Source organism: Cyclopterus lumpus, chromosome 7 (genome assembly GCF_009769545.1).
Source record: "Cyclopterus lumpus isolate fCycLum1 chromosome 7, fCycLum1.pri, whole genome shotgun sequence".
In the NCBI taxonomy this organism is placed as follows: Eukaryota; Metazoa; Chordata; class Actinopteri; order Perciformes; family Cyclopteridae; genus Cyclopterus; species Cyclopterus lumpus.
Genome location: NC_046972.1, coordinates 11744072 through 11768303, shown reverse-complemented (window position 1 = coordinate 11768303; position 24232 = coordinate 11744072). Strand labels below are relative to the sequence as shown.

Below are 24232 nucleotides of genomic sequence, written 5' to 3'. Positions count from 1 at the left end.
CTCGGTTCCCAAAATCTCTCAAAAATGTTTAGGATAGCTTGACCTTACTCATCATAGTCACAAATAAACTAACCTTTGTATCATATGATCTGCACAACTGTAATTGAAGTGGCTGGTTTTGTGTAGCCTGCTGTAATCTTAAATGTATAATGTTGTTGGTTTCAATGAGTCCAAATACGTTCTTGATTACATTGGTGCATGTGATGAGACAGTGGGTCTTAACAAACCCATGACAACAGGTCATGTGATGCAGGGGAATTGAATCCTGTACCCATAACCTCACTGAACAGATTAATACAGACCACCAACTATAATCCTAACATAAAAAAATATGCAGTTTTTGGTTTTCAGTTAAACTTCCAGTTGGACAGGTTAGGATTTAGTTGCCAAGTCATACCAGCCGGGTAACTGAAACTAACTCTCTGTTAGTAGAAGGTGGGAGAATCTGCTCTGACAGTCATGTTGAGTATTTGATTATGCTCATGTGTGTCCTTTAGTGTGCATAACCTGTTCGACAAGTCTGCAGGCCTGTAACCATAACAAAAGGGTGTCATCTCTTCACAGCTGAAAATAAAAAGCTGTTGAACCATGAATAAAACCTGAAATCTTAAAGTTTAACCCACAACTTAGCTACACCCAAATGTGCATTGGATCATGGGGAAATCTCTTTATATGTAGCAAGTCTTGCTTGTGTATTTCTTGATTCCCAGATTCACTCAGAAAGCCGAACAATCTGATCTGGGGAGTAGCATTCCTCCACAAAAAGACTGTACAATGGAGTTGCTGCCCCTCCCCCATGGCAGCTCAGTCAACTATTAAAAGGTGGAGAACAAAGCCACTCTTATGCCTTCGAGATGTACTCTGTTAGGATGAGACCGGTGTCTTTCTGCAAATTCGTCATTTTGGTTGCAGTGTGTGAATGTTGTGGGAAAATTGAAGGAGGAAACACATTCCCTTTCCCTGTTATCAAGCATTTAATTTGACCCAAACGGAGGGAATTACATGGACGGTCTGTGTGTCAATGAGTTCAGCCCACACTTATGAGAGTCATGGCTAACGCATTGGCTTGCTTTGTGTAAAAAGGGTTAGTTTAGTAATGTTCAGGTATAGTGTCTGGGGAAATGGTGACTTCTAGTGAAAAGTAATTACCATTACAGTGCATTCACTATGTACTTCTTAGCATTTTGAACACCCTGCAAATGCTAATGCCAGGGGGATATTAACATTCTGATCTAAAATTAGATTATCCTCAATGATATAGGCCTACAATGCCGTTCAAAAGTTGTGTGTCACCTGGTATGTTCATGATTTTTTCTTTCCTTCAATGATATTTTAGAGACAAAAATAATCAAATTCAGACACTAAATGTATTATTTACATTTTTAAATAGTTTTGGCCCCAAAATAAGAAGAATGACTTGAATGCAACGTGTCTTTAATCAAAGTCCTCACAGTGTTACATGCCAGAGGAGAATGACTTTGCATAAATGCCCCAAGCTCATTCTTGAAACAACGTTGCATTTGGGCTCTAAATATTTTGGGCCCTCTGGAGTCTACTCAGTGGTGGGATTGAATAGTTTTACACTGTGATGTGTTTGTCCATATTTTGTTCATCTGATATGCATTTTTTGTAGGGGGTAATTAATAATTCATTTACATTTTATTTTCTAGAGATGCATATGAAAAAGAAAAGATGGGCACACTACACAAAGATGCACAGGCACATAATCATACTAAATAAAATCTATAAATCTAAATAAGGGTAATAATGCCAATACCTAAACACAAATAAATATATATATATATATATATATATATATATAAACACATACATACATACAGACATACATTTAAACATACATACATAACTATTATTAATTACCCCCTACAAACTATTGACGACGTCCACCCCCTCTCATACATCTCCAGATATTATACAAGGGAATCTATATTATGATTGTTGGATTTTGCTTAAAGCCGAGGACCAGGATATGATCGTTTTTTCTTTAGCACCATGTATTCTAGCTATTGAAAGTTCCCTTTTCACAACATCAAGACAATTACAACGACAGTGTACATATTACATTACATTACATGTCATTTAGCTGACGCTTTTATCCAAAGCGACTTACAATAAGTGCATTAAACCATGAGTCCAAACTCAGAACAACAAGAATCAAGCAAGTACGATTTCTTCAATAACGTTAAACTACAAAGTACTATCAGTAAGAGCCATTTAAGTGCTACTAAAGTGCTAAACAACAAAGTGCTATTGGTAAGGGACATTTAAGTGCTACTAGAGTGCTACTACGGCTCTACCTTCCCTATTCAAGGTATAGTCGAAAAAGATGTGTTTTTAGTTTGCGACGGAAGATGTAGAGACTTTCTGGTGTCCTGATGTCAATGGGGAGCTCGTTCCACCAATGAGGAGCCAGCACAGCAAACAGTCGTGATTTTGTTGAGTGTTTAGCTCGATTAACCAGAAATTTGTTTCTCAAGAGAGAAAAAGTTTAGTTCCTTAATATTTTCAAGAACTGACATTTAGCAATTTGGAATTAAAAGGTTACACTTCAGCTTTTTAAAGGCTTTGTTTCTTTTCATCATGTCTTGGACAAATATATATGAGTCGGACAGATTAACCTGTTAAGGGGCCCCAGGATAAAAGATTGTTGCTGGGTCCTGATAGAGCCCCTAACATTTTTCAATTCAATTCAATTCAATTCAGCATATTTTGTATACGCCAGAATCTCAAATTTGCCACAGAGGGCTTTATAATCTGAACACATACCCCTGTCCCAGGACCTCACAACGGATCAGGAAAAGCTCCCAAAAAACAAGGAAAAAAGGGAAGCAACCTTCAGGAGAGCAACAGAGGAGTGTATACAGATGAACAGTGTTACAGAGTTACAACACATTCAATGAATATGACAGAAATTATGAATAATGAATATTAGACATTGGCCCACGATCCAGATAACCACAATCCATGTAAACAGAAATAGTTAGAGAGAAGGGGCTTCAGCAGGGCCATGGCAGGAGGCAGGGCCAAGGAGGCAGGAGGCCGGGCCCATGAGGGAGGAGGCAGGGCCCAGGGCCAAGGCCCATGAGGCAGGGTCCAGGAGGCAGGACCGGTACCAGACACAGCCACGATCCATGGAAACCTGAGCGCCGAGAAGGCACAAAGACTCCGGGGAAGAAGTAGAGTTATAGTGTGCAATGAAGAGACATGAATTTGCCCAGAAGAAGAGAGAGAAGAGGAGAGAGGAGCTCAGTGTATCCTAAAACGTTCCCCAGCAGCCTATAAGCCTAGCATATCTAGGGGCTGGACCAGGGCAAACCTGAGCCAGTCCTAACTATAAGTGCTATCAAAGAGGAAAGTCTTAAGTCTACGACTGTCTGCCCACCGGACTGAAAGTAGAAGCTGGTTCCATAAAAGAGGAACTTGATAACTGAAGGCATCTTTGCATTGTATATGTATATTGTTGCCTTCAAGTTCCATATAAGTACAATTCACATAGAAGACAGCATATGGTTTGATTATACACCCAGAGACCCAGAAACCAATCAGCACTTTTGAAGTGAACCTGTGTCAGTTTAGCGTAATTTGAAGGAGCAAAACTTAATTATGAACATTTGAAAACAATATTAACTAAAAGAAGTAAGTTCCTAGATAATATTTCAGAACCAATTTAGTTTATTAGTTAATTAGTTACAAATACGTTATATATGGTAAGAGTCTTAAATCACTCCCATCCTGCTTATCTAAACATCAAACACTGTGTAATACATTAGTAATAATAATAATCAGAGGTGGGGGAATTTGACTGGAATGAGAAAAGTTAGCAATATCACACTGTGGTAGAAGTTGTTACGAGTAGAAGTCCTGCATTCAAAATATTATTATTATTATTATTAATAAAGTATTAGCATCAACTTAACATACCAAGAGTGCTCATTATGCAGAATGGCCAATTTCAGAATAATGTATATTATATTCCTGGATAACAATTAATGATGCGTGAATGTGCTTCACTTAAATGTTGCAGTTGCTAAAGATGAGGCAACTTTGCGTTATATACTGCTGGGTAGTTTCACCTATCATAGTGTATCATCATTTATTAATATTATATAATGTATGTAAATTTTGTAAAGTAACCAGTAACTGAAGTTGTCAAATATATGTAGTGGAATAAAAAGTACACCATTGGCCTTGTATAAAGTAGCATGTAATAGAATTACTGTAAATTACCTCTACATTTTACTTAGGTGTAGTCTACATACCACGACTGATAATAATGAAATAATGTATCCATTATTTTAGAATTATTCCATTCTGCATTATAAGAACGTTTACCTTTAATACCTGAAATTAAGTATTTGTAATAAGTATTTATGTTAATACCTAGCGTACATGCGATGAACATATACACACCTACTGAACTCATAACCACGTTTAAACACCGCTGTGACCACTTTCCCAGCAGCGCCCCTTGCGACGCGTGCACGTCAGTGATCACGTGCTATGTACTGCGATTCGCTGAAGTTGGAGAAAAGTTTGACAAGCCTGAAGAGAGAGAGAGAGAGAAAGAAAGACTGCATATCGAGGGAATAAGGCACATGATATTTTCTTCTATATTCTTCTATATTACATATCTCCGGACACACAATGGAATCCGTCGCCCAGGTAGTCCCGCTGACAGAAGGCTTGAACGCTTCATGGCGCATTCCTGTGTATTTTCGCGTGACTTCCTCTGCACTGTAGCAGCTTCTTGCTCACGTTGCGTGTTTGTTTCCTCTTAGAAAGTGCTGTCTGCGGGATTCATGCTTGACTTGGGACCTCTGAAGGAACCGCTGGCCTTCATCCGCCTGCTACAATGGGTGAGTTCTTCATCATCTTTTCGACCATATGGCCTCGGTCCATCTGTGTGTCTGCAGCACGAGCGGTCCATATGGTCCATATCCCTGGGAGATGGAATTCCATGCGACTTGATTATGTTGTTGGTCTTGTGACCCACTGCACGACCCGGTGAGCCCGTGACGTCCATCCTTTGAGCTGTGAACACCGTTTCCACGTGACAACCAAATGTCTATTAACCACAAACTATGTGGCACAAACTGTTGAGCTCACGTGTGTTAGCATGCCCAGTGTAGCACCTGTAGCTAATGATGTATGAAGGAGGAAACCTTATTGTCAAGGTCGGAAATATGTCTACCCTAATGGCGATACAAAATGTGGCTTTTGCGTTTGGTATGCGTGCTTCTACTTCCCAGATGAAACGTCTCAGTGCATTGCTTATGTTATAGTTGTACTTTAGAAGTGAGGACATTCTGCTGAACACCACTCACAGTGATGGCATCTGGTGATTAAGACTGTTTCCTGTCAAAAGTGTGTTGTGTAAAAATAAAGGGGAACTGTGAGTGTGTGTGTGAGCCAGTTGGATCAGCCCTCTTATGCCAAAGTGTCTCCTCTCATCCTGCGGCTGCAGGTGTTCTCCATCTTTGCCTTTGCTACGACTGGAGGTTACAGCGGCACCACCAGCATCAACGTCCAGTGCCAAGGGAGTGCCAGTCAAGAGATACAGGCAAACTTTACCTACCCATTCAGGTGTGTGTGTGAGAGGATCTGAGCAAACAGTCTCACACTCCTTTACAGTGGAGAACCAGCTTGAGATTGTCATCATTTTCAAATCATATGTGTTTACACAGGTTGATGCAGCATCCCTATCATGTTCCTGACTGCAAAATCAATCAAACTACCACTACCGACTACTTCCTGACTGGAGAACACACATCCTCGGCCCAGTTTTACGTCTGCATTGGCGTGTTGTCCTTTCTCTACGCCACTGCCACACTCGTCCTCTACTTGGGCTACCAGCACGTATATAGAGAATCTAGTCGTGGTCCCACTGTGGTATGTTGGTCTGAATTCTCCATATTTTGCAGTTTTGGCGAATGTTTGTGCTTAGCCAAGTCCTCCTCTCCGTGTATACAGTAAATAGCTTAGATATGGAGTGAGATGACATTACACGGTGTGGATTTACAAGAGCTGGTGTTTTAAAGCAGGAGTTTTGCGTGCATTTCGTTTGAGCTGTTGTGCAAATACAGTAGTGAAACCACTTATCTCAACAGATGAATGTAGTTCAGAGAAAGTGCATTTAACAGAGTTGTGTAAATGAAAAATAGGGAAGGGCTGTGGTTCCTAAGCAACTAGGGAACATACTGCACTAGGTAGTCCACGTCCAAGAAAGCTGTTCGAGTGAAGCTACCACTGTGGTCGGTTTATTGGTTTTAAACTGATAATCTTTCTTCTTTCAGGACCTGTTGGTGACTGCCGCCTTGGCTTTCTTGTGGTTGGCATCATCCTCTGCTTGGGCTAAAGGCTTGTCTGATGTGAAGTGGGCCACCAGTCCTGCAAACATTGTAACTTTTCTTGATGTGTGCAAGGATGGAAAGAACAAGTGCACCCCAGGTGCTGTGCCTCACATGGGCCGACTGAATGCCTCTGTGGTAAGTAGCATGGGACTTTATCTTTTTATGTGCACAACAGCCTGGGATATTTGACTTATGCCTTATTCTTTGGCAGATTTCTGGTTTTCTCAACCTCATCCTGTGGGGCAGCAACTGCTGGTTCATTTACAAGGAAACACCTTTTCACAAATCAGCCAACCCGCCTGCAGCTGTGCAGGAAGGAGTCGGGCCATCGTAACCGCGCAGCTTCCTGAATGAGTCGTTTTGGTACTAACTCTCAAAATGCTGTAGATTACATGGTATATGTATCCAAATCTATCTGCTCCTTTTTCTTTTGCTAAGTATTATTTTCATATTTAGGGCTGTATTGTCTCAAATACACTTAGAAAATTAATTCGAATTTGAGTTGTCAAACTAATACAGGAAATTGTAGCATTCAAATGTTTTTTTTCTCATTGTTTTTCTGTTTGTTTGCTCAGTTTGAATGTTTTAAAACATTTATACCCAAAGTGTCCCTTATTTAACATGGTACTGTGCATCCTTGTTGGTGATAAATCAGAATGAACCATTTGTCAACTGCCAACAGCATTTCTGTACCATCAGCATTTTCTTAAAAAAAAAACCTCAGGGTTGTTGAGTGTACGAAATACAAAATGGATAACAAATATGAAATACTTGAAGTGCATTTATTATTAACACAGGTCTAGACAAAATCATATTTTAGTACAAAATAGGAATCAAAACATGTAGTTACAATGAATTAATATTCAATAGTTGTTCTTGGGAACATTAATCCAGTTACCATTATTAGATTATTTCTAATGGGTGAAAGCAATTTAATTGCATCTTTTTTTGTGTAATGTTGTGCCTCATCGCCTCACTACGGAAGGCTTAATTCCGCAGTTAATAAAGTATTTTTCCTGTTCATAATGTTTTTTTATAATACCCCAGCTATGTCTGACAGTATTTCAAAGCTAGTGTTCTATGTATTCTATAGACTTGTGTTAGTAGAAATATACGGATCTTTAACCAGTTACTGATTAACTGATTTTCTTGCTATTGCTATTGCTATTGCTATTGCTATTGTGAGATAATACGATGAGCTGTTTACTCTATTACTGCCATTATTATGATTCCCTACTTTTGATATATCCTTGCTTGATCCACAGTTTCAAACATGAGCTGCAACTGTGTTATAAGTGTTACATAGATGAGACTGGAGTTCCTGTTCATTTCAGGAAAAAGTTGGAATGTAATGCTGTGCATCATTAAAAAGATAAACTGGACTTGTTACGTGTCTGATTTGACACCACATTTTTTTTTTACTGATGGGAGCACACCTATACTATATGTAATGTTTTTATCAAACAGCTGAATAAGATCTTACACCTCTCACACATTTACTGTTTGCCAGTTGTATTAATTAGCAGTACTGATTAGGAATGTATTATATATTTGTATTTATTTATTTATATATACATATACGTGTGTGTGTGTGTGTGTATATATATATATGTGTGTGTGTGTATGTATGTATGTATATGTGTGTATATATATATATATATATATATATATATATATATATATATATATATATATATATATATATTGGGTTGACAGTGTTATTAGTTAAGTATTAATAACTAAAACATCTCTGCTCGTGTGTACAACCTCTATCCACATTATATCTTTAATCCGAAATGTCTTCATTATTAGTGGTTATTCTGCTGTTATAAAAAAAAAAGTTTAATAAATATGGTGACTTTCGCTGTGAATGCGGGCGTATTAAGGATGACATTACAAATATCTATTCCCTCCCACCCTATTTTAGTCTTTCTTACACCACCTCAAAGTCGCGGCCGCGAGCTTTGTGACGCGTTTGTGATACGCGCAAATTGACGCGATCATCTCGGGAACGCGCAAGAGCAGCAATGGCCGCTTTGGATCGGCAAAATCCTAATCTCGACGATTTTGTTGGATTAAACTGGAGTTGTTGGGTAGAAAGAGTGAATATTTTACCATCTGACGGTGAGTCGCCCTCACTGCCCCGGTCCTGGTCTTCATCACGTCACAGTGCCCACGTCCTGTGATTTATGTGTTGTTACATACACAGAGCGACATAAAGGGAGACCCAAACAAAAGACCTGCTGGGTCCTAGTGCAGGGATAATTCGCTAGGAATGTTAACTGGCAACAAACATAAAAACTAATTGAAATAATAGTTTATTTAGCATTTGGTAACGTGCGCTACAAATACCACGCGAATACCTTCCCTTTGGACAGGTACGTTTCCCGTTAGCGTTAGCCTGTAAGCTACTGTCACACTAAACAAGAGCACTACTTAAGGAGGATTTGTCCAGTTTGCTAACAGCAGCTGCGACTGGACAGTTGCTGGCCGTCGATGTATGATAGGTGAGGTTTCAAGAAGGGGATTTCATCAGGATAACTTTTAGATTTATTAGTAATATCCGCTCAAAACCTCCTTAAATCTGGGACTGATTTGAGCGACCTGTTCCGGGGTTCCCTCAGCAAAGCGGTCTATATGTTGGTACACCTGCCTCTTGGAAGATGCTACAAAAATGTCCCCTCACAATGTTTCATGTTGACTGTTTTTTCCCTTTCATGCAGCTGAGTCTAATGTTGATGACAGCAGCAAGCATGTGAGAAACCCCCCCGAGGCCATGACCCTCAAGAAAGAAGGTGACACATGAATCTCAATCACACTCAGTGCGTTCAGCATTGCCTCAAGTGCCTGTATATCACGTTAACACTAACTCTTCTGTTCATCTCTATAGATATGCACACATTTGGCCGTTGCCCTTCACACGATGAGATCTCTCTGGTGGTGTGCAGCCACTGTGGCCAGGTGGTGAAGCCTCAAGCCTTTGAGAAGCACTGTGAGAGGCGGCATGGTCCTCTCACTAAGACGTGTGGACAGTCTTCTTCAGCTTCACAGCAGCGACTTCGCCCTGCACGCCCTCTTGCAAATCATTCCTCCTCTAGACAGAAGCAGAAAGATACCAGAGGTCATGGAGCCAGTGCCCACTCCTCAGCAGTGTCACCGGTACACCAGCACAGGCCTAGCAAGGCCCAGCAGGAGGCAGTGAGGTACTGTTTACGATTGTTTATTTCATGGCAACACACGGAAGGGCAATTATTTAGATTTAGACGTTGCTTGACTGAAGAATGTGGCCCAGTTACCATCCCTTTTATTTTGTAATTGTTGCTTTGTTGAATCTAACTAAAGCTGTTGGAAGACAGATGTGGGTGGAACAGCAGCATATATTTGTTTGTCTCAAAAAAACATGTTGAATGCAGTAACTCTTCAATATGCAGAACATTAAAGAAGAACAAAGTATTACGTTTAACATACAAAATGCTTTGCAATATGCTCACACTTACAAACTGTCTTAGATTTTATGTCATTTGAAACTTGCGTGAACCTGATTTGTGTCTACATTTCAAGCCTATATTGCATAAATCTCTGAAGTCAACTTTCTCTACTTCTGCAGTTTTCATTCAGTGGAGACGTTCCCTCAGGAGAAGTCTTCTCTCCCACAACACTCGTCCCCCTCCATGCCTCGCCCCAGGGTCCCTGCATGGCACTCAGGACCCCTGCCCCCTGGCCCCTGTTCCTCCTCCACTTCTCCATCAGAGTTACCCCCAGTGCAGAAGCCCACAGCTGGGCAGTCCAGTGAGTCTCATAGTCCTCTCCGGGGAACGAGAACCTACAGCCGGACTTATAAAAATATCAACAGTAAGTCTGTTTATACAACATCGGTTGTTTCTTCCTTTACTGCTTTTCTACCAGGTCGCTGAACTGTCAAGGACCAATAAACATTTAGTGCATTAGCCTGGGTATGGTATGTTGTAAACAGCGGTATTTACATGCAAGTATAATTTAGATAGTATGCATAATAGTTGCCTATTATTAATGACCATACGGTGGTCTGTAATCTCTCCACCAGCAGTGGATCACGTTGACCGTCTGTGTTGCTCATTGACTACGGTGTTTGCTTTCTTTCCCATAGAGAAAGAATGTGACCTGAACACACAGTATGGGGTTCTGGATCCAGAGAGGAAGAAGCTGTGCAGCCAGGAGCTTATATGCAATGTAAACCTTCATGTATTGTCATGGCCTTTTGGCCAATATTGTTACTAGTGTCTTTATTGGTGTTTATTAGAGATATGAGGCTTTTGTCATTGCGGTTGCATTTGTCGCTTAATAAAGGAACATAGAAGATTTTTAAAATATGTTTATCATAGTTGGAAGGCAATCTAAAGCCTCTTTTTTCTCCCCTGTGCTGTTCTTGTCTACACAGACGGATTCCATCCACCAGGAGCAGAACGCTTTGGGAAGGACTAAGACCGTTGATCAATTGACAGAGGAGCAGAAAACAGCCTCTGGAGGCCAAGATATGGAGCAGCTTCCTGTCAAATCAAAAGACAAAGAGCAACATCAACAACAACACGAGAAAATAACACTGCAGAGCAGTAAAACATTTAACAGCAACAGTCACGTTCTCAGGTATGAAATGTGTGTTTTTGTTCTGGAGATAAAGTATTGCTCTAAATAGCTGGTTGAAATGAACAAGAACACAATGACATGAACGCTAAACATAATTACATACTTAAGCCATAGCTATACTTGCTTTTTTGTGTTTGCAGGGTGGTTGCCTTGCGTACCTTGCATCCGTTTGGAGTGTAGGTTGTGCACACACATGACCCGTAGGGGCAGTATGGTGATATGACAGGGTCAGGGGTCAGGGATATTTTTGGAAAATAACACAATAGACCAAGTCAATTACTCGCGTCTGTACGATGCGTCATTGCCTCTGCACACTGATAAATATGCTCGTCCTCATGGCTGTCTTCTATAGGGCCAAGTCTTCCGGTGGGCCCTCTAGTGGAATCCTCCAGTTACATGTAGGAAGTATATGATCAATACCCTTCCCGATGCAGCTGGTTGTAACCTTTTTTGCCTTCAAAGCAGGTCCACAGTCCCATCAGAAAGCATTCCAGTGGAGCAAGGCGGCAGCACTGTGGAAGTGGAGGCACAGCCGCAAATTCTCTTCAACAAAAGCCTGTTTTCAGGCGAGGAGAGTGAAGACATTGAGCAGGCGGAAGACATAGACCTGCCTGCCACACCCTGGCACCCCAAACCTCTCGGGGTGAGTGCAGCAAAAGTTATTTAGTATGCTTGTTTTCAGAGGGAATAGGTTAAGTTGTAATTTAGAGTGTGAAAAACACAAGGCTAAGTTTAATTAAAAGGAAAGGGGTGCTTTTGGCTGAATTATTCTTAAACTCACTGTTTACACCTCTAAAAAGGACACATGAGTGTGTCTGTATGATTAAACCCGTTTCTGTTCTGTAGCTATGCACTTTTGGATGCCGCACATTGGGTTGCAGTATCTTCACCTTCAACCGCCGATGGCACCACCTGCGGTTTGCCCTCAGTGCCATGTTGGAGCATCATGTGAGCACACACTTGTGGAAGTGAGTATCACTACTCTACGCTATAGAAATACCATCTATTTCATCATGTCAAGCTGAAGAAAAGAATTGCTCAGTGAGTCGGGAGACACCGAGCATTCCCATTTAAATTGAATATAATCATCTAATGTGAAAAAGGACAGACATTGATCTGATACTCATAAAAAAAGATATAAAGCGGACGAAAATGATTGATTGCCAAGTTATCAACAGAGCCTTACGCTTATTTGCCTGCTTTAAGTGTATTAATGGAACTGCATATCATCATCCACTAGAACCATGTCAGGGTAAGTGATAATATCCTGTTTTATTTTTTATTAGTATCTTTTAGTCCAACTGGGCTATTCATCATCCGCTGTGCAGCACACACAGTTGACTTATTTCACAGGTTGTGGGTTGGTAGTCAGTCCAGATATAAAAGCACTAAAAGAAAGTTGAAGATATTTTTAAATACTATTTCCATCCAAAACCCCAGTAGTTTCAGACTTTTGATAAGAGAATGCTCTTCTACTGAGCTCTAATTTGTCCTGAAGCGAGACACCATTTGTTCCTGTGGTTGATAGCCAGACAGAACAGCCTTTGAGCTGAGCAATAGCTGATCGGACCCGTCTTGGATCTCCTGCTTGGATGTTTTACTTTTCTTTTGTAATCTGCTTCATGTTTTTCCACTAATTTACAGGAAAATGCCTCAAGTATCATCAGGTCTCAGGTCCTGTCATGTCACACCTCCAACTGTAGGATCACCTGTCAGGACTGCCAGACCCACCAAATCCACTTGCTCCCTCAGCCTTGAGCCTACCTCACTGGGACCACTGGAAACCAAAACCAGTCAGCACAACTCTCACAGTATCAAACCGATGTCTTCCACCACATCTGCAAGACTGATACAGGATGCAAGTGCAGCACAGAAAGCTGCTCACAGCGGTGAAGACAAATCTTTCAAAAACATCAGGGACCCCCTCAATGAGAAGGGCCAGCAGCCACACGTCCCCTCCAATCAAGGAACGGTAAACGGCACCATTTCACACAAAAAGAAGGCATGCCCTCCTCTCAACCACTCCCCCCGCAGCAGAGGGAAGCCCCCGGGGATTCAGCAGAAGGTGGTGGGCTACGACCACAGAGGTCCTTCCAAAAAGCGCAAAGTCAGCAATGAGTCTCAGCCCATCAGCTCCTCGCGGTCCAGAACCAAGTGTCAACGCTTGTCCTCCCCTTCACAGAGAGGAGAGCGAATGGAAAGAATAACGGGCGCTCGCATGCTGTGGGCCTGGAGGAAAGATTCAACTCCTGAAGAGTGAGTAGACTAGCTAGCTGTGGCATGCAATACTGCAGGTCGCATACATCAATGATTTCTGACCTTAAAGTCTGAAATTACATGAATGGCAGTGGCACTGAACACGTTCTTGACTTGAACCTGATTAACAATGAATGCTGTATAGGTGACAGTTGTTTACCTCTTATCTTCACAGCCAATAAAGAGGCCAGCCTTACAAATACACTTGGAGAAGAAGTCTGCTGCTGCAGCTGCTGCCTGCATGGTATGTGTGTGTCTGTTTCTGTCCACAAATGATTAGGTCTTCACATTTTTATGCACAGACATCAGGAATAAATATTTGTCTGCATGTTACCATTTGTATGTATTTTTGCAAACAGTCAATTTTTCTATGTGACTAAATGTCTCAGTTTGTTACTTGTGTCAGAATGTAAAAATACCTCAATCTACTCATGCTGCTAAAATGAAAAGTGATATTATCAAAACAATAAAAAATTCCTCAATCCATATTTCGCCCTGTGTCTTCTGTTTTTTTTTTTACTGTGGTTTTGTACCAATAGAGTATTAAAGATGGACCACCATTTCCTCGTTAAGCATTTCTGTAATGATGTATTGTCTGTATTTGAAGGTGTTTCTCTTATTGTCCCAAGTGCTGCTTTGATACTCTTTAGATTTGTTAACACCAGATGGTGCTATCTGGCATTAGAAAATCAGTCGAGTAGATGAGCAGACTGTATTGTTTTGTTCCAGGTAGACACTATTAAACTAAAACATAATATTAAATGTGAAGTAACTCCCACAAGGATATATATAGATATATAGATAGATATATCTATATATATCTCCTCACCTGAAAACAGGCTTTTGTTGAAGAGAATTTGCGGCTGTGCCTCCACTTCCACAGTGCTGCCGCCTTGCTCCACTGGAATGCTTTCTGATGGGACTGTGGACCTGCTTTGAAGGCAAAAAAGGTTACAACCAGCTGCATCGGGAAGGGTATTGATCATATACTTCCTACATGTAACTGGAGGATTCCACTAGAGGGCCCACCGGAAGACTTGGCCCTATAGAAGACAGCCATGAGGACGAGCATATTTATCAGTGTGCTGAGGCAATGACGCATCGTACAGACGCGAGTAATTGACTTGGTCTATTGTGTTATTTTCCAAAAATATCCCTGCCTACTGACCCCTGACCCTGTCATATCACCATACTGCCCCTACGGGTCATGTGTGTGCACAACCTACACTCCAAACGGATGCAAGGTACGCAAGGCAACCACCCTGCAAACACAAAAAAAGTAAGTATAGCTATGGCTTAAGTATGTAATTATGTTTAGCGTTCATGTCATTGTGTTCTTTTTCATCTCAACCAGCTATTTAGAGCAATACTTTATATAACAAAAACACACATTTCATACCTGAGAATGTGACAGTTGCTGTTAAATGTTTTACTATTATTTTCTCTTGTTGATGATGCTCTTTGTCTTTTGAGATGTGTGTGTGTGTATATATATATATATGTGTGTATATATATATATATACATACACACACACGTGTAGATATATATATATACATACACATATATATATACACATATATATATACATACACAAACATATATATGTATATATGTATATATGTATATATATATATATATATATATATATATATATATATATATATATATATGTATATATGTATGTGTATCTATATATAGCACTGATGTTTTGTGGACTGAAAAAGATTTTTAAAAAGTCAATCAAAAGTAATTTCATATGGACATTTTGAAAAACATTTACTTTAATGTTATTCTCCTCTAAGTACAGTCATATAAAACATTATTTTGTTTAAATGTGTAAAATGGTGCACTTCCTCAGTTTACCACTAGATGTTGTTAAGCTCTCAATGTTGTTCCTCTGAATAAAAGCAGCATGAAGAACCTTTAGCCGTTTCCAGCAAGTTATGTAAGCACACACTTTATATACACCTACTTTGTCTTTTATCATAGGCCAAATGATGTAATCAGTTCATGATGAACATGTATAACTTCCATGGAGTTTATACACATGTAGATCAGATTTGCAATACAGTCAGTTACTACATGGAATTACATGTATCCCCCAATGGCTACTCTATATTGATTGTGTTAGCACCTCTACATTAGTCATAGCTATGTTGGCAAAATATCACAACTTTGTCCTTAAACTACTCCATGAGATATCAGCCGCAAAGATTTAGAGGAAAACAAATACAGGAATATGTCACAGAGACAACAGTAAATGACGAGTCAGCACAAAGTGAAAATCTTGATCTTTATTATTAAGTCAAATTACATTTTCTTTATCTTTAATGCCTACTAGGTTGCACCTATCCTGCAGTCAGAGAAGCTCTTAAGCGAACCATGCAAAGCCATTCCACTTTAGCCGCAAGACCTTTTATTTTATGTCAGTGGCCAACCAGCTCACCTTTGAGGCCGTAGTCAACAAACTCTGTGCTTTCAATGCTGTTAAAAGCTGCATTCTTGTCCTGTGGACACTGTGAAAGCAGAGAGCCTTTGGCCCCACCCCCTTAAGGATGTTTCCGTAATTGCTACTATAGTCAGATGAACGGAGCTAGATGTATGTCGGGCAGAGACCACTCCCCTCCCTAATCAGTAAATGTACCATTACTGCAGATAGCAAAAGGCCTGTGAACTGCACCGATCTCGAACCAAATATTTTGTTTTATTGATGCTGCAAATGTGAAAACCTTTGTGTGTTGTATTAAATTATTACTTAAAAATGACATAATTCTGAGAAGATTTATTCACCGTCTGTCTTCAAATCCATTCAGAACCCGCTGTGTTTCAGGAATTCATTGGCGCAGAGGTCTCTTGATATTCCTCCCCAGCTTTTATAAAAATATTCTTTGACTTTTTTTATAGACAGAAAAGTTGTTGTTTTTTGTATCCATTTGAGAACTTACCCGCAACTCCATATATCAACTGACATAGCCACCAATCTGATGAAGCTCTCTGCTGTTCCTAGATTTTCCTATGACTTTATGATATTGACTGAGAATAACTGCTGGCTACATACTCACTGCCCATTAGGATGTATCGATGATTTCAAAACTGGCACTCCTCTGCAGTTTTACAGACATGTTCAATAAATATTTTCAGTTTAACCATATTGTTCAACAGAGTCAAGTGTAAAATACATCCTATGTCAATAAAAAACATAACCCCACCCATCTTAAAAAATATACATTTATGGTCAAGACTTGAATGTTGAAACGACTAACAGTAGGACAGCGGCAGACGTAATGCAAAATGACATCATATCATACAAGAATACAGTCAGTACACTGGTAGAACATATCAGTACACAATTAATCAATACTGAACACAGAAAAGAGTCTTAATACATATGTATATACTGTATATATAGATATATATATGGGAAGGCAGATTTGCTTTGGAGACCACAAAGCCACTCTTCTCCTCTATGCTAGGACCTTTGCAAGAGCACTTAGTTTTTCTCTGTACAGAACTGCAACTTGTATTTTGAGTGACAACCCAGAAGACCAATCATTAGCCAGGGCCAATTTAGATTGATTGACACTAATTTACTGCGGGGAAAACACATGATAGTCTTCCAGATCATTGTGCGCAAGGCAACAGCCTTTATATATATATCTGTGTGTGAGTTTAGTTATTTTTTGCCATATTAGATTATTCTACTGCCATTTAGTAGTTTCTTCTCATGCTGCCTTGAGGGACCAGGGCTTAAAATCCGAGAGGTTTTGGATTGATCCCCGATGCGAAAACAGGGAACAGCACATATATTTAAATTCTCGAGCGCAACACCTAAAGGCTGAAGCCCTAAAAATGGGATAGATTTTTCACCAATTGCAGCCAGTCAGCAGTAGTGCTAAATGTGGTTTTACATTTTTCCACCTGGTATTCCTATGTGTGTGCGAGAGTGGAATGATTCACACACCACCTCTCTGCTAAGTGTGACTTCCTCTTCTCACCCACACACAGAAGATGCTGCGTTGCACACTGCAACTGTGAATATAACATTAATTTTGCGTAAAAACCTATTGCACTCAGTAAAGTCTACATCTTAACATTTAAAGAGCTGTACTGACATTTAATTGCTATCTGAATGGGATGTGATATGCCTATCTGTATATGTAGTGTTGTGGAAAAGCAAGAAATTATACTTTGAAATTATAAGACTCAGTGGGAGAGCAAATGTTGAATGAAAGCTCCCGGCATTCCCTCATAAACATATTGAAGACTACTTAAAGGGCATCACATTCATTGCCTGGTTGACTGATTGCTTTTGAACTAAAGGGAGGGCAGCTGCTTAATGACAGAGGTACACAAAAAAGCAAAACACATCTTGACTGAATTGAGGCTGTCAGTGTGCAGCGAGCCAGAGAGAAAGGCTTTGTGTTGTTGTGACTAATGATAACACACATATCTCCTGCTCCTAAGATAGACAAAGACCAAGCAGAGGGACGCTGCATCCCATCAAAAGATGCAATTAGTATTTACGATGGGCTAGCCTTGTTTAAAAGGCACCATTTATTAAAACCACTCTGTCTGGTCCACGCCTGTTTTAAACCTTGTTAATGAAATATGCACAGCATACGAGGTGTTTCGTACGGAAAATAATTCAACTTATCTTCTGAAGTCTCCAGTTTTACAAGAGGTTTTCTGACAGTCGCTACAAACTGTAGAATCATCTCTGTTCTGTAAAATAATACAGCTTCATCAACATTACTCATAATCTTCTGGAGAAACCCTGTAGGTTTTATTATTTGCTAGACTCTGTTTACCTGCTAACACAGTGTACCTACCACAGGACAAAACAGCGTGACACTTGTAATTGTCCATCCAAGCAAAATACTTAAATCTACTACATCATTTATGACATATGCACTTATTACATTTATATTCTGTGTAAGGTGCTCATTTTACATACAAGAATGAATGAAATAAACTCAAGCTGGCAGCTCTTAGCTTGGTCTTTAACTTCCTGCTCGTGTGACTGAGAGAAACAAATTAATATAACTTGGTCGAGAGGAAGAGTCAAGCTCCTCAGCAAGTGGCACCTCAGTCTAATAGTTCTTGTAAGAACCATGGTACAGGTCTGTGTACAGATCTGAGACAATATGTTGATAATCTTTCAAGACAAAATGATTCCCTGGGAATGTCTAATGTGTGTCTGCTGGCTGTTTGTCATGTTTTTAATGCTGTACGGCTTCTTTTTGGGTTATACTTGTAGATGTCCATTCATAAGCAATGATCTGCCTCAAGCTGGTTAACTATTTTATACCATACCTCCGTGTAAATTGATCCCTCTTTATCGAATACCGATTGTTCCTATATCGCTGTATACGACTATGAATATGAATAAAGATCAAACCGATGAACTAAATCTGAGTGTAGCTAAGTAGAATGGAAATAACCTGCGATTGGCTCTTAATATAATATTTGTGCTACTGCTTTCTCAATGTGCACATTCTCTTTATACCATTTCTACAAATCAGCATGATACCTCATTTAATGAGGGTTTTTATGGCATGCTGCTTCTCTTCAGATGACTCAAGGTTAACGACTAATGTATTCACGGCCTGTTCCTTGTGTAGATAGAGGGTCACATCTATGCTCTAATGTCTAGGTACGATGAATCTATTCTAGTCTGTGTAATAAATATAATTATGAGCCAGCCATGGTTTGAATATAAAACTATGTTTTTTCAATCTAATTTCACCCTGTACATTGTATTATATCTATTTCCCAAACCTTAACAGATTAATGGAGCCCTTCCTGAGTGCTCATATCAACAATATATTGTCTACGTTTTACTCTCATAAGACTTCAGTAGTTCCCACTGTTCATGTACACTGCCATTCCTTCACAGTATGAATATTAAGTGCTACAGATTAAAATGCTGGAAAAGTCCTGCTCATTGTCCTTGTGGGCAACAAGACCGTTTGTTTTTTTACTCCCTTTGAGATCCTTATTTCCACTTTCCGACCACTACAGATGAACTTCCTTCCTCCGTTTCCTCGCACAAGGTCGCAGTCACAGTTTACGTCAACTAAAACATGTCTCACATTGTACCGTATACATCCAGTCTCTTCTCAGACCACCATGGGAGTGTCTGAGAAGACGGAGCTGATGGACTCTGCTACTGACTTCTTCCTCTTCACCTTCATAAGAGAACTAGCCTCTGCATCCAGATCATCATCATCCTCCTCATCCCCATTGGGGTTCAGCTTGCCGTTCTGGCCCGTCAAGTCCTTGGAGTCTATGAAGGCCACGTGCCTGTTCAGCTCGGTCTTGAGCGCTGGGTCCTCGTGAGTCGGTGTCACGCTGAGCATGGACGAGTGGATGCTGTCATCACCGCGATCCTTACCTGCATTGGCGCAGCAGAAGCAGCGACATGGCGTCAAGTAAAGATACATGAGCACAAGCACCACACTGGCCAGACAACCCACCAAGGTGGTGTAGGCTGTGTTGAGGCTCTCGCCGCCCCCATGCATGGTGAAGTTGTGAACCTTCAGCACCACATAGATGGTCTCATTGAAGGCCGAGCTCATGGCAAAGCAAGTGTAGGTCCCAGAGTCCTCAGTCCTCACTGGACTAATCTCCAGATTTCCATCTGGCAAGACTTTGACTGTCTGGTTGCTTCCAGTTGTCACTCCCACATTACCAGGCATCGTCCAGGTTTTTAACATCCCCCTGTGTTTGGTGTCACAGCCAAGGATCAGCCTCTGCTCCAAAAAAGCCTCTTCATCTTCCTCCTTGAATGTGCTGCAGTTCATACTGTCACCGCTGAGATCAAAAACGCCTACTCTGGTTTTTTGCGGGCCAGGCAGAATACAGGTGTAGTCGTCTTTGAAGTCCACAGCAGAGTTGAGCTTTCGAATGTACCAATGGGCAAGGAGTGTGTAAATATCACAGTGACACAGCAGAGGGTTATTGTGGAAGTAGAGGCCATTTTTAATCCAGGCAGGCAGCACCTGGAGCTCATCGATGGGAAACATCTTGATCTTGTTGGAGGACACATCCAGGAGACTAAGTTTCTCCAGGCGGGACTTTTCTTTAACTAGTTCCACAGGGAAGCGGGAGATTTGGTTCTGGCTTAGGTAGAGCTTCTGAAGGTTGATCATGCCGAGAAAAGCTGAACGATCAATCTGGGAAATGTGGTTATTGTACAGCAAGAGGACCTCCAGGTTGACCAAAGGCTCGAAGATGAACTCATCCAGTAGTTGCAAGTTGTTGGAGGACAGGTCCAAGTAACGCAGGTGCTTCACATGTTGGAACGCCTCTGAAGACAGGAAGTGGAGACCATTGTGACTGAGGAGGAGGTTATGCAGCTTCAGAAGCTTGACCGGGGTCCACTCAGATCGCAGACGCTCTATCTCATTGTAGCTGAGATCCAGCACAGCAGTGTAGAGCGGCAGACCTGTGGGCACGGTGGTCAAATTCATCTTGGAGCAGCTCACTATGTTTGAGGCGCAGATGCATGTCTTGTGGCAGTTCAGGGTCGATGCCGCTGCCCCGGGAAGCCAGAGGAGAGCCATGTAGAGGCAGAGGGAGAGGGAGAGGACCCATCCCGGACGCTTTCTCCAATGAGGTACTGCTTTCAGCAGGCTGTGACCCGTTCTGGTAAAAGGCTGCAACATGCTAGCTGTTGATCTAAATCCCAGAAATGTTTACTACGATGCCATTCTCAGAGAAAAGCATGGAAGAGCAGCTGGAGAATTTCCCAGGCATCGCAAAGTGAAGGCTGGAACAAAAAGCTGAAACAGAGGCAATAAACAGATGTAATTATTAGACAGAAATAGAGATTTCACTTTGCATATATACATGTATATATAGATGAATAGATAGATGAAAGGGAATATCATGCTTTGTACAAACAAACACGTGTAGACACACTTATGTATGCCAGAGAGAAAGTATTCAAATCCCAACATACCACAATCTGTGACACGTGTAAACAGTGAACATATGAACTTGATGTGTCACATGAAAACAGGGACAAACAACAAATGCTACTGTTTTAGGTCTGTTTGTTTACTTCAGTAATGGCTGTAAGGACAAGTATAATACCTATGTTTAATTATGATCCCTTGAGACAAACATATATTTCACATCATTCTACTAAATATATACCTGCATGACGTTCATGAATAAACCAAAACGTAAAACACATTAGCTGTTATTTTAAGTATTAAAAGTAATTGTATTCGGTGAGAAGAATGGTCCCTTTAAAACAGTATTGTAATGTTGTGGCACTTGATATAACTGCTTTAAAAAGTGAGTATTAATTGTTTTGTAGTAAAAGCTTGATATGCAAATAAAGGAGTGCAGCCAGGCCTGAATGCATGGACCGACTTCATTACCTGCCTCGTAAATGCCAAGTCAACCAAAAGGGAAATACTTATTATATATCTGTATGCGTGTTGTGCATACTGCGCAGCACTTGGATACATGTCCTTAGTTACTTATCACCTATGTATCCCTGTGGACAGTAAACACCTGAAGGAGCCTCTGTCTCTCGAGGCTCCTCGCGCATATATTGTGTACAATACTAACTGTATAAACCCTGCTTTGCACAATGCACGTCTTCCTTTAATACAAATACACACGCACACACCCAGTACTCCCACTAACCCATTCACACTCCTGGAAGACATGCATTGATTGGTCTTCCTATTCCCATTTCCCCCTCTCTCCTTCGCTCTCTCGCTTTCTCTCTCGCTCTCTTTATCTCTTTAAGACGCTAAACATGTTTTATAGCCGAAACTAAAACATAAAGAACAAATGCATACAAATGTGAAATCATGCAAATGCGGGTTATGCCGCATTCTGAAATGCTCTTATCCATTTGTGGAAGAGCGGTGCAAACGTTGCATTGCACCATTCCGCTCGAAAACAAACGAGCACAACATGGAAACGTGAGGCGAGAGATGGAGAAGGAAACCGAGAGCCACCTACCTTCAACAGCGATGTTGGATTTCATTAAAACAGCTCCTCTGCTGTTTACAATAACCATATTGCTCCAGACAAATAGTCCCCCGTCTGAATGAGTCTGCTGTTGAGGACACAAACGGGTGAAGGGAGGCGGGGAGAGCCCTAGAGATATCCTCGCCAAAATAATCCTGGTCCACGCGGCATCCAATACCCGGTGCAAAATTACGCAAAAAAGGATTACGTAAAGAGCAGAGCACGCGCGTCCTTTTAACTGCTGACAACCATCGGTAATCAACTGTCTTTGCTCTCAACTGAGCACATCGCCCTGTACGCGCACGAACGCACGTCGTCCTCTGCGGATGATTGGCGCATCTCGAGCAGATCCGGCTCTTGTCTGGTATAATCAGCAGCCACGGAGATCATTAAGAATGAGCAGTCTGTGGCTGGCAATAAGCTTCCATATGGCTCCTCGCAGGCCGGCGGCTGTCTTCGTGCGGTGCTGCGGGGATTGACGCGTGTTTTCCAGGTTTTGCGCTCAAACTCAGAAGGCGCAAAGTGGAGCCGCACAAGAGACGCGCTGCGGGAAACGACACACGCATGTGTGTTATTCATGTTATTCATATTTTTTGGGGACCACCTTTCCCCTCTTTGTAATGCCCTGTTATCTTTATTAATATGAATTAAGACATCACGGCAGTCTCACTGTCAGCCAAAGGTTATGCAACTAAAACGATTTATGTGAATGTATAATATATTCGTTGACCAGGTGAGACAAACACCCAGATGGATGTTCTTGTCTTTCGGGTAAAGGACATTCCACCAAATAAGTGTCTGAATGTGGCCATGCTAAGCAGTTAAACATGTTTCAGTCCCCACCTGACTGATTATGTTAACAAATCATGATGCATGTTCTGACTACAGCCATTATTTGTATTTTGTCATATATAAACTGGACTATCTTTGGTTCATTCTTTATCCTTGGATTTGTGATTCAGCTGCAGTCATTCTGATTTTCAGCCTAATTGAAATGTACACAAATAGCAGCCAACTGCACCAGTCTCAGATGGCCTTTATAGCAGAAAAGACACTCTTTTAATTGTACTATTTATGTGAGTATTTAGTTGCTGATTAGGTAACATATACTGGTTTTACTATTTACATCAGAACATTATGTTATAGCTTCAGTAGGCAGGTATGCAATAATAATATTAACACATTTCCTGTTCTGTTCTCGCTCAATGTACAGACTCTATTTATGTATTTGATTGGGTCTGTTTATGAGTGCCGACTAAGCGAGGAGAACCGTGTCATTTTTTTTACTCAAGTGAATCCACCTACATGCTGCCTTTTGAGATTTTGTTTGGGTTTTCCTCAATTCACAGGTCTGCTGCAGCGAGCCTGCAAAGCTGTGAGAACCCCTGCATTGCCGATACAATAGCCTCCTACTTAAAATGCCACCAGAAATCATTTAATAAATTCATAGTATCGCAAGGGGACACAGGATACTTTTAATGTCATATGAATTATTAGCTTATTGTAAAACATATACATGTGTGAGACCCTCTTCTAAAAAATTAGGTGGAGACGTATCAGGATGGAGCAGCAGGTGATCAGAGCTGTGGCCCCTGGAATTATCTCAATATCAGTCAGATGCTGAAATTGGTGTGAATCCCAATTTGGTCCCATTTTGCTGATTTTATCCCGAGTTCAAATTAATTTGACCAAGAGAGTTATCCGTGAGAGGATCGCATACGATACACTTTGCTTTTCTGTGCTTTAATGTCAAAGTGTATACCGTGTTGCTGGCATTAGGCTAAAGCCTTTCTTTTTCTTGGTGCAAAGCCGGACCATTGTGAGACAAACAAGCAGAGATATCATTTCAGCAACTCTATTGGAGCTGGAGTTGCCTTGAAACGATGTGCTTTGGCAGGTGAAACAAACAGATTTGAAGCAGACTGAACTGGAGGCTGATGTCCCACAGGATTTATTTTCGGGAAATTGAGTACCAAATAAATTCTCC

The 24232-nt window shown here is 40.9% G+C and overlaps 3 protein-coding genes across 8 annotated transcripts; 2 read left to right on the top strand and 1 right to left on the bottom strand.

The window, feature by feature from the left end:
- Window positions 1-4495: 4495 nt before the first annotated feature.
- sypl2b (synaptophysin-like 2b) lies at window positions 4496-7753 on the top strand. 3 transcript variants are annotated; one of them, XM_034538267.1, is made up of 6 exons: window positions 4496-4683; window positions 4800-4877; window positions 5486-5604; window positions 5706-5910; window positions 6315-6506; window positions 6583-7753. In XM_034538267.1, the coding sequence occupies exons 1-6, from the start codon at window positions 4666-4668 to the stop codon at window positions 6703-6705; spliced, it is 735 nt and encodes a 244-aa protein (XP_034394158.1). In that variant the 5' UTR covers window positions 4496-4665; the 3' UTR covers window positions 6706-7753. The 3 variants fall into 3 exon arrangements, with proteins under 3 accessions (XP_034394158.1, XP_034394159.1, XP_034394161.1); XM_034538268.1 differs by having other exon boundaries at window positions 6618-7746; XM_034538270.1 differs by having other exon boundaries at window positions 4519-4612; window positions 6583-7746.
- Window positions 7754-8327: 574 nt separating this feature from the next.
- atxn7l2b (ataxin 7-like 2b) lies at window positions 8328-13738 on the top strand. Of its 3 annotated transcripts, XM_034538274.1 has the most exons (11): window positions 8328-8495; window positions 9095-9166; window positions 9262-9574; window positions 9979-10223; window positions 10498-10580; window positions 10789-10994; window positions 11135-11170; window positions 11460-11637; window positions 11841-11962; window positions 12639-13250; window positions 13426-13738. In XM_034538274.1, the coding sequence occupies exons 1-11, from the start codon at window positions 8399-8401 to the stop codon at window positions 13430-13432; spliced, it is 1971 nt and encodes a 656-aa protein (XP_034394165.1). In that variant the 5' UTR covers window positions 8328-8398; the 3' UTR covers window positions 13433-13738. The 3 variants fall into 3 exon arrangements, with proteins under 3 accessions (XP_034394165.1, XP_034394167.1, XP_034394166.1); XM_034538276.1 differs by lacking the exon at window positions 11135-11170; XM_034538275.1 differs by lacking the exon at window positions 11135-11170 and having other exon boundaries at window positions 11457-11637.
- Window positions 13739-15527: 1789 nt separating this feature from the next.
- On the bottom strand, window positions 15528-23137 carry amigo1 (adhesion molecule with Ig-like domain 1). 2 transcript variants are annotated; one of them, XM_034537731.1, is made up of 2 exons: window positions 22237-22396; window positions 15528-21035 (listed from the first exon to the last, which is right to left on the bottom strand). In XM_034537731.1, the coding sequence occupies exon 2, from the start codon at window positions 20916-20918 to the stop codon at window positions 19371-19373; it is 1548 nt and encodes a 515-aa protein (XP_034393622.1). In that variant the 5' UTR covers window positions 20919-21035; window positions 22237-22396; the 3' UTR covers window positions 15528-19370. The 2 variants fall into 2 exon arrangements, with proteins under 2 accessions (XP_034393622.1, XP_034393623.1); XM_034537732.1 differs by lacking the exon at window positions 22237-22396 and adding an exon at window positions 23119-23137 and having other exon boundaries at window positions 19371-20788.
- Between the last annotated feature and the right edge of the window lie 1095 nt (window positions 23138-24232).

Excerpts from the sequence above, each read along its gene's own strand:
- sypl2b (XM_034538267.1), top strand. Across the intron at positions 4,878-5,485 it reads TCATCCGCCTGCTACAATGG|GTGTTCTCCATCTTTGCCTT; the intron begins GTGAGTTCTTCA and ends CTGCGGCTGCAG. Across the intron at positions 6,507-6,582 it reads GCCGACTGAATGCCTCTGTG|ATTTCTGGTTTTCTCAACCT; the intron begins GTAAGTAGCATG and ends ATTCTTTGGCAG.
- atxn7l2b (XM_034538274.1), top strand. The coding sequence starts at position 8,399 with ATGGCCGCTTTGGATCGGCAAAATCCTAATCTCGACGATTTTGTTGGA. Across the intron at positions 8,496-9,094 it reads GAATATTTTACCATCTGACG|CTGAGTCTAATGTTGATGAC; the intron begins GTGAGTCGCCCT and ends CCTTTCATGCAG. Across the intron at positions 11,171-11,459 it reads ACCTTGCATCCGTTTGGAGT|GTCCACAGTCCCATCAGAAA; the intron begins GTAGGTTGTGCA and ends CCTTCAAAGCAG.
- amigo1 (XM_034537731.1), bottom strand. The coding sequence starts at position 20,918 with ATGTTGCAGCCTTTTACCAGAACGGGTCACAGCCTGCTGAAAGCAGTA.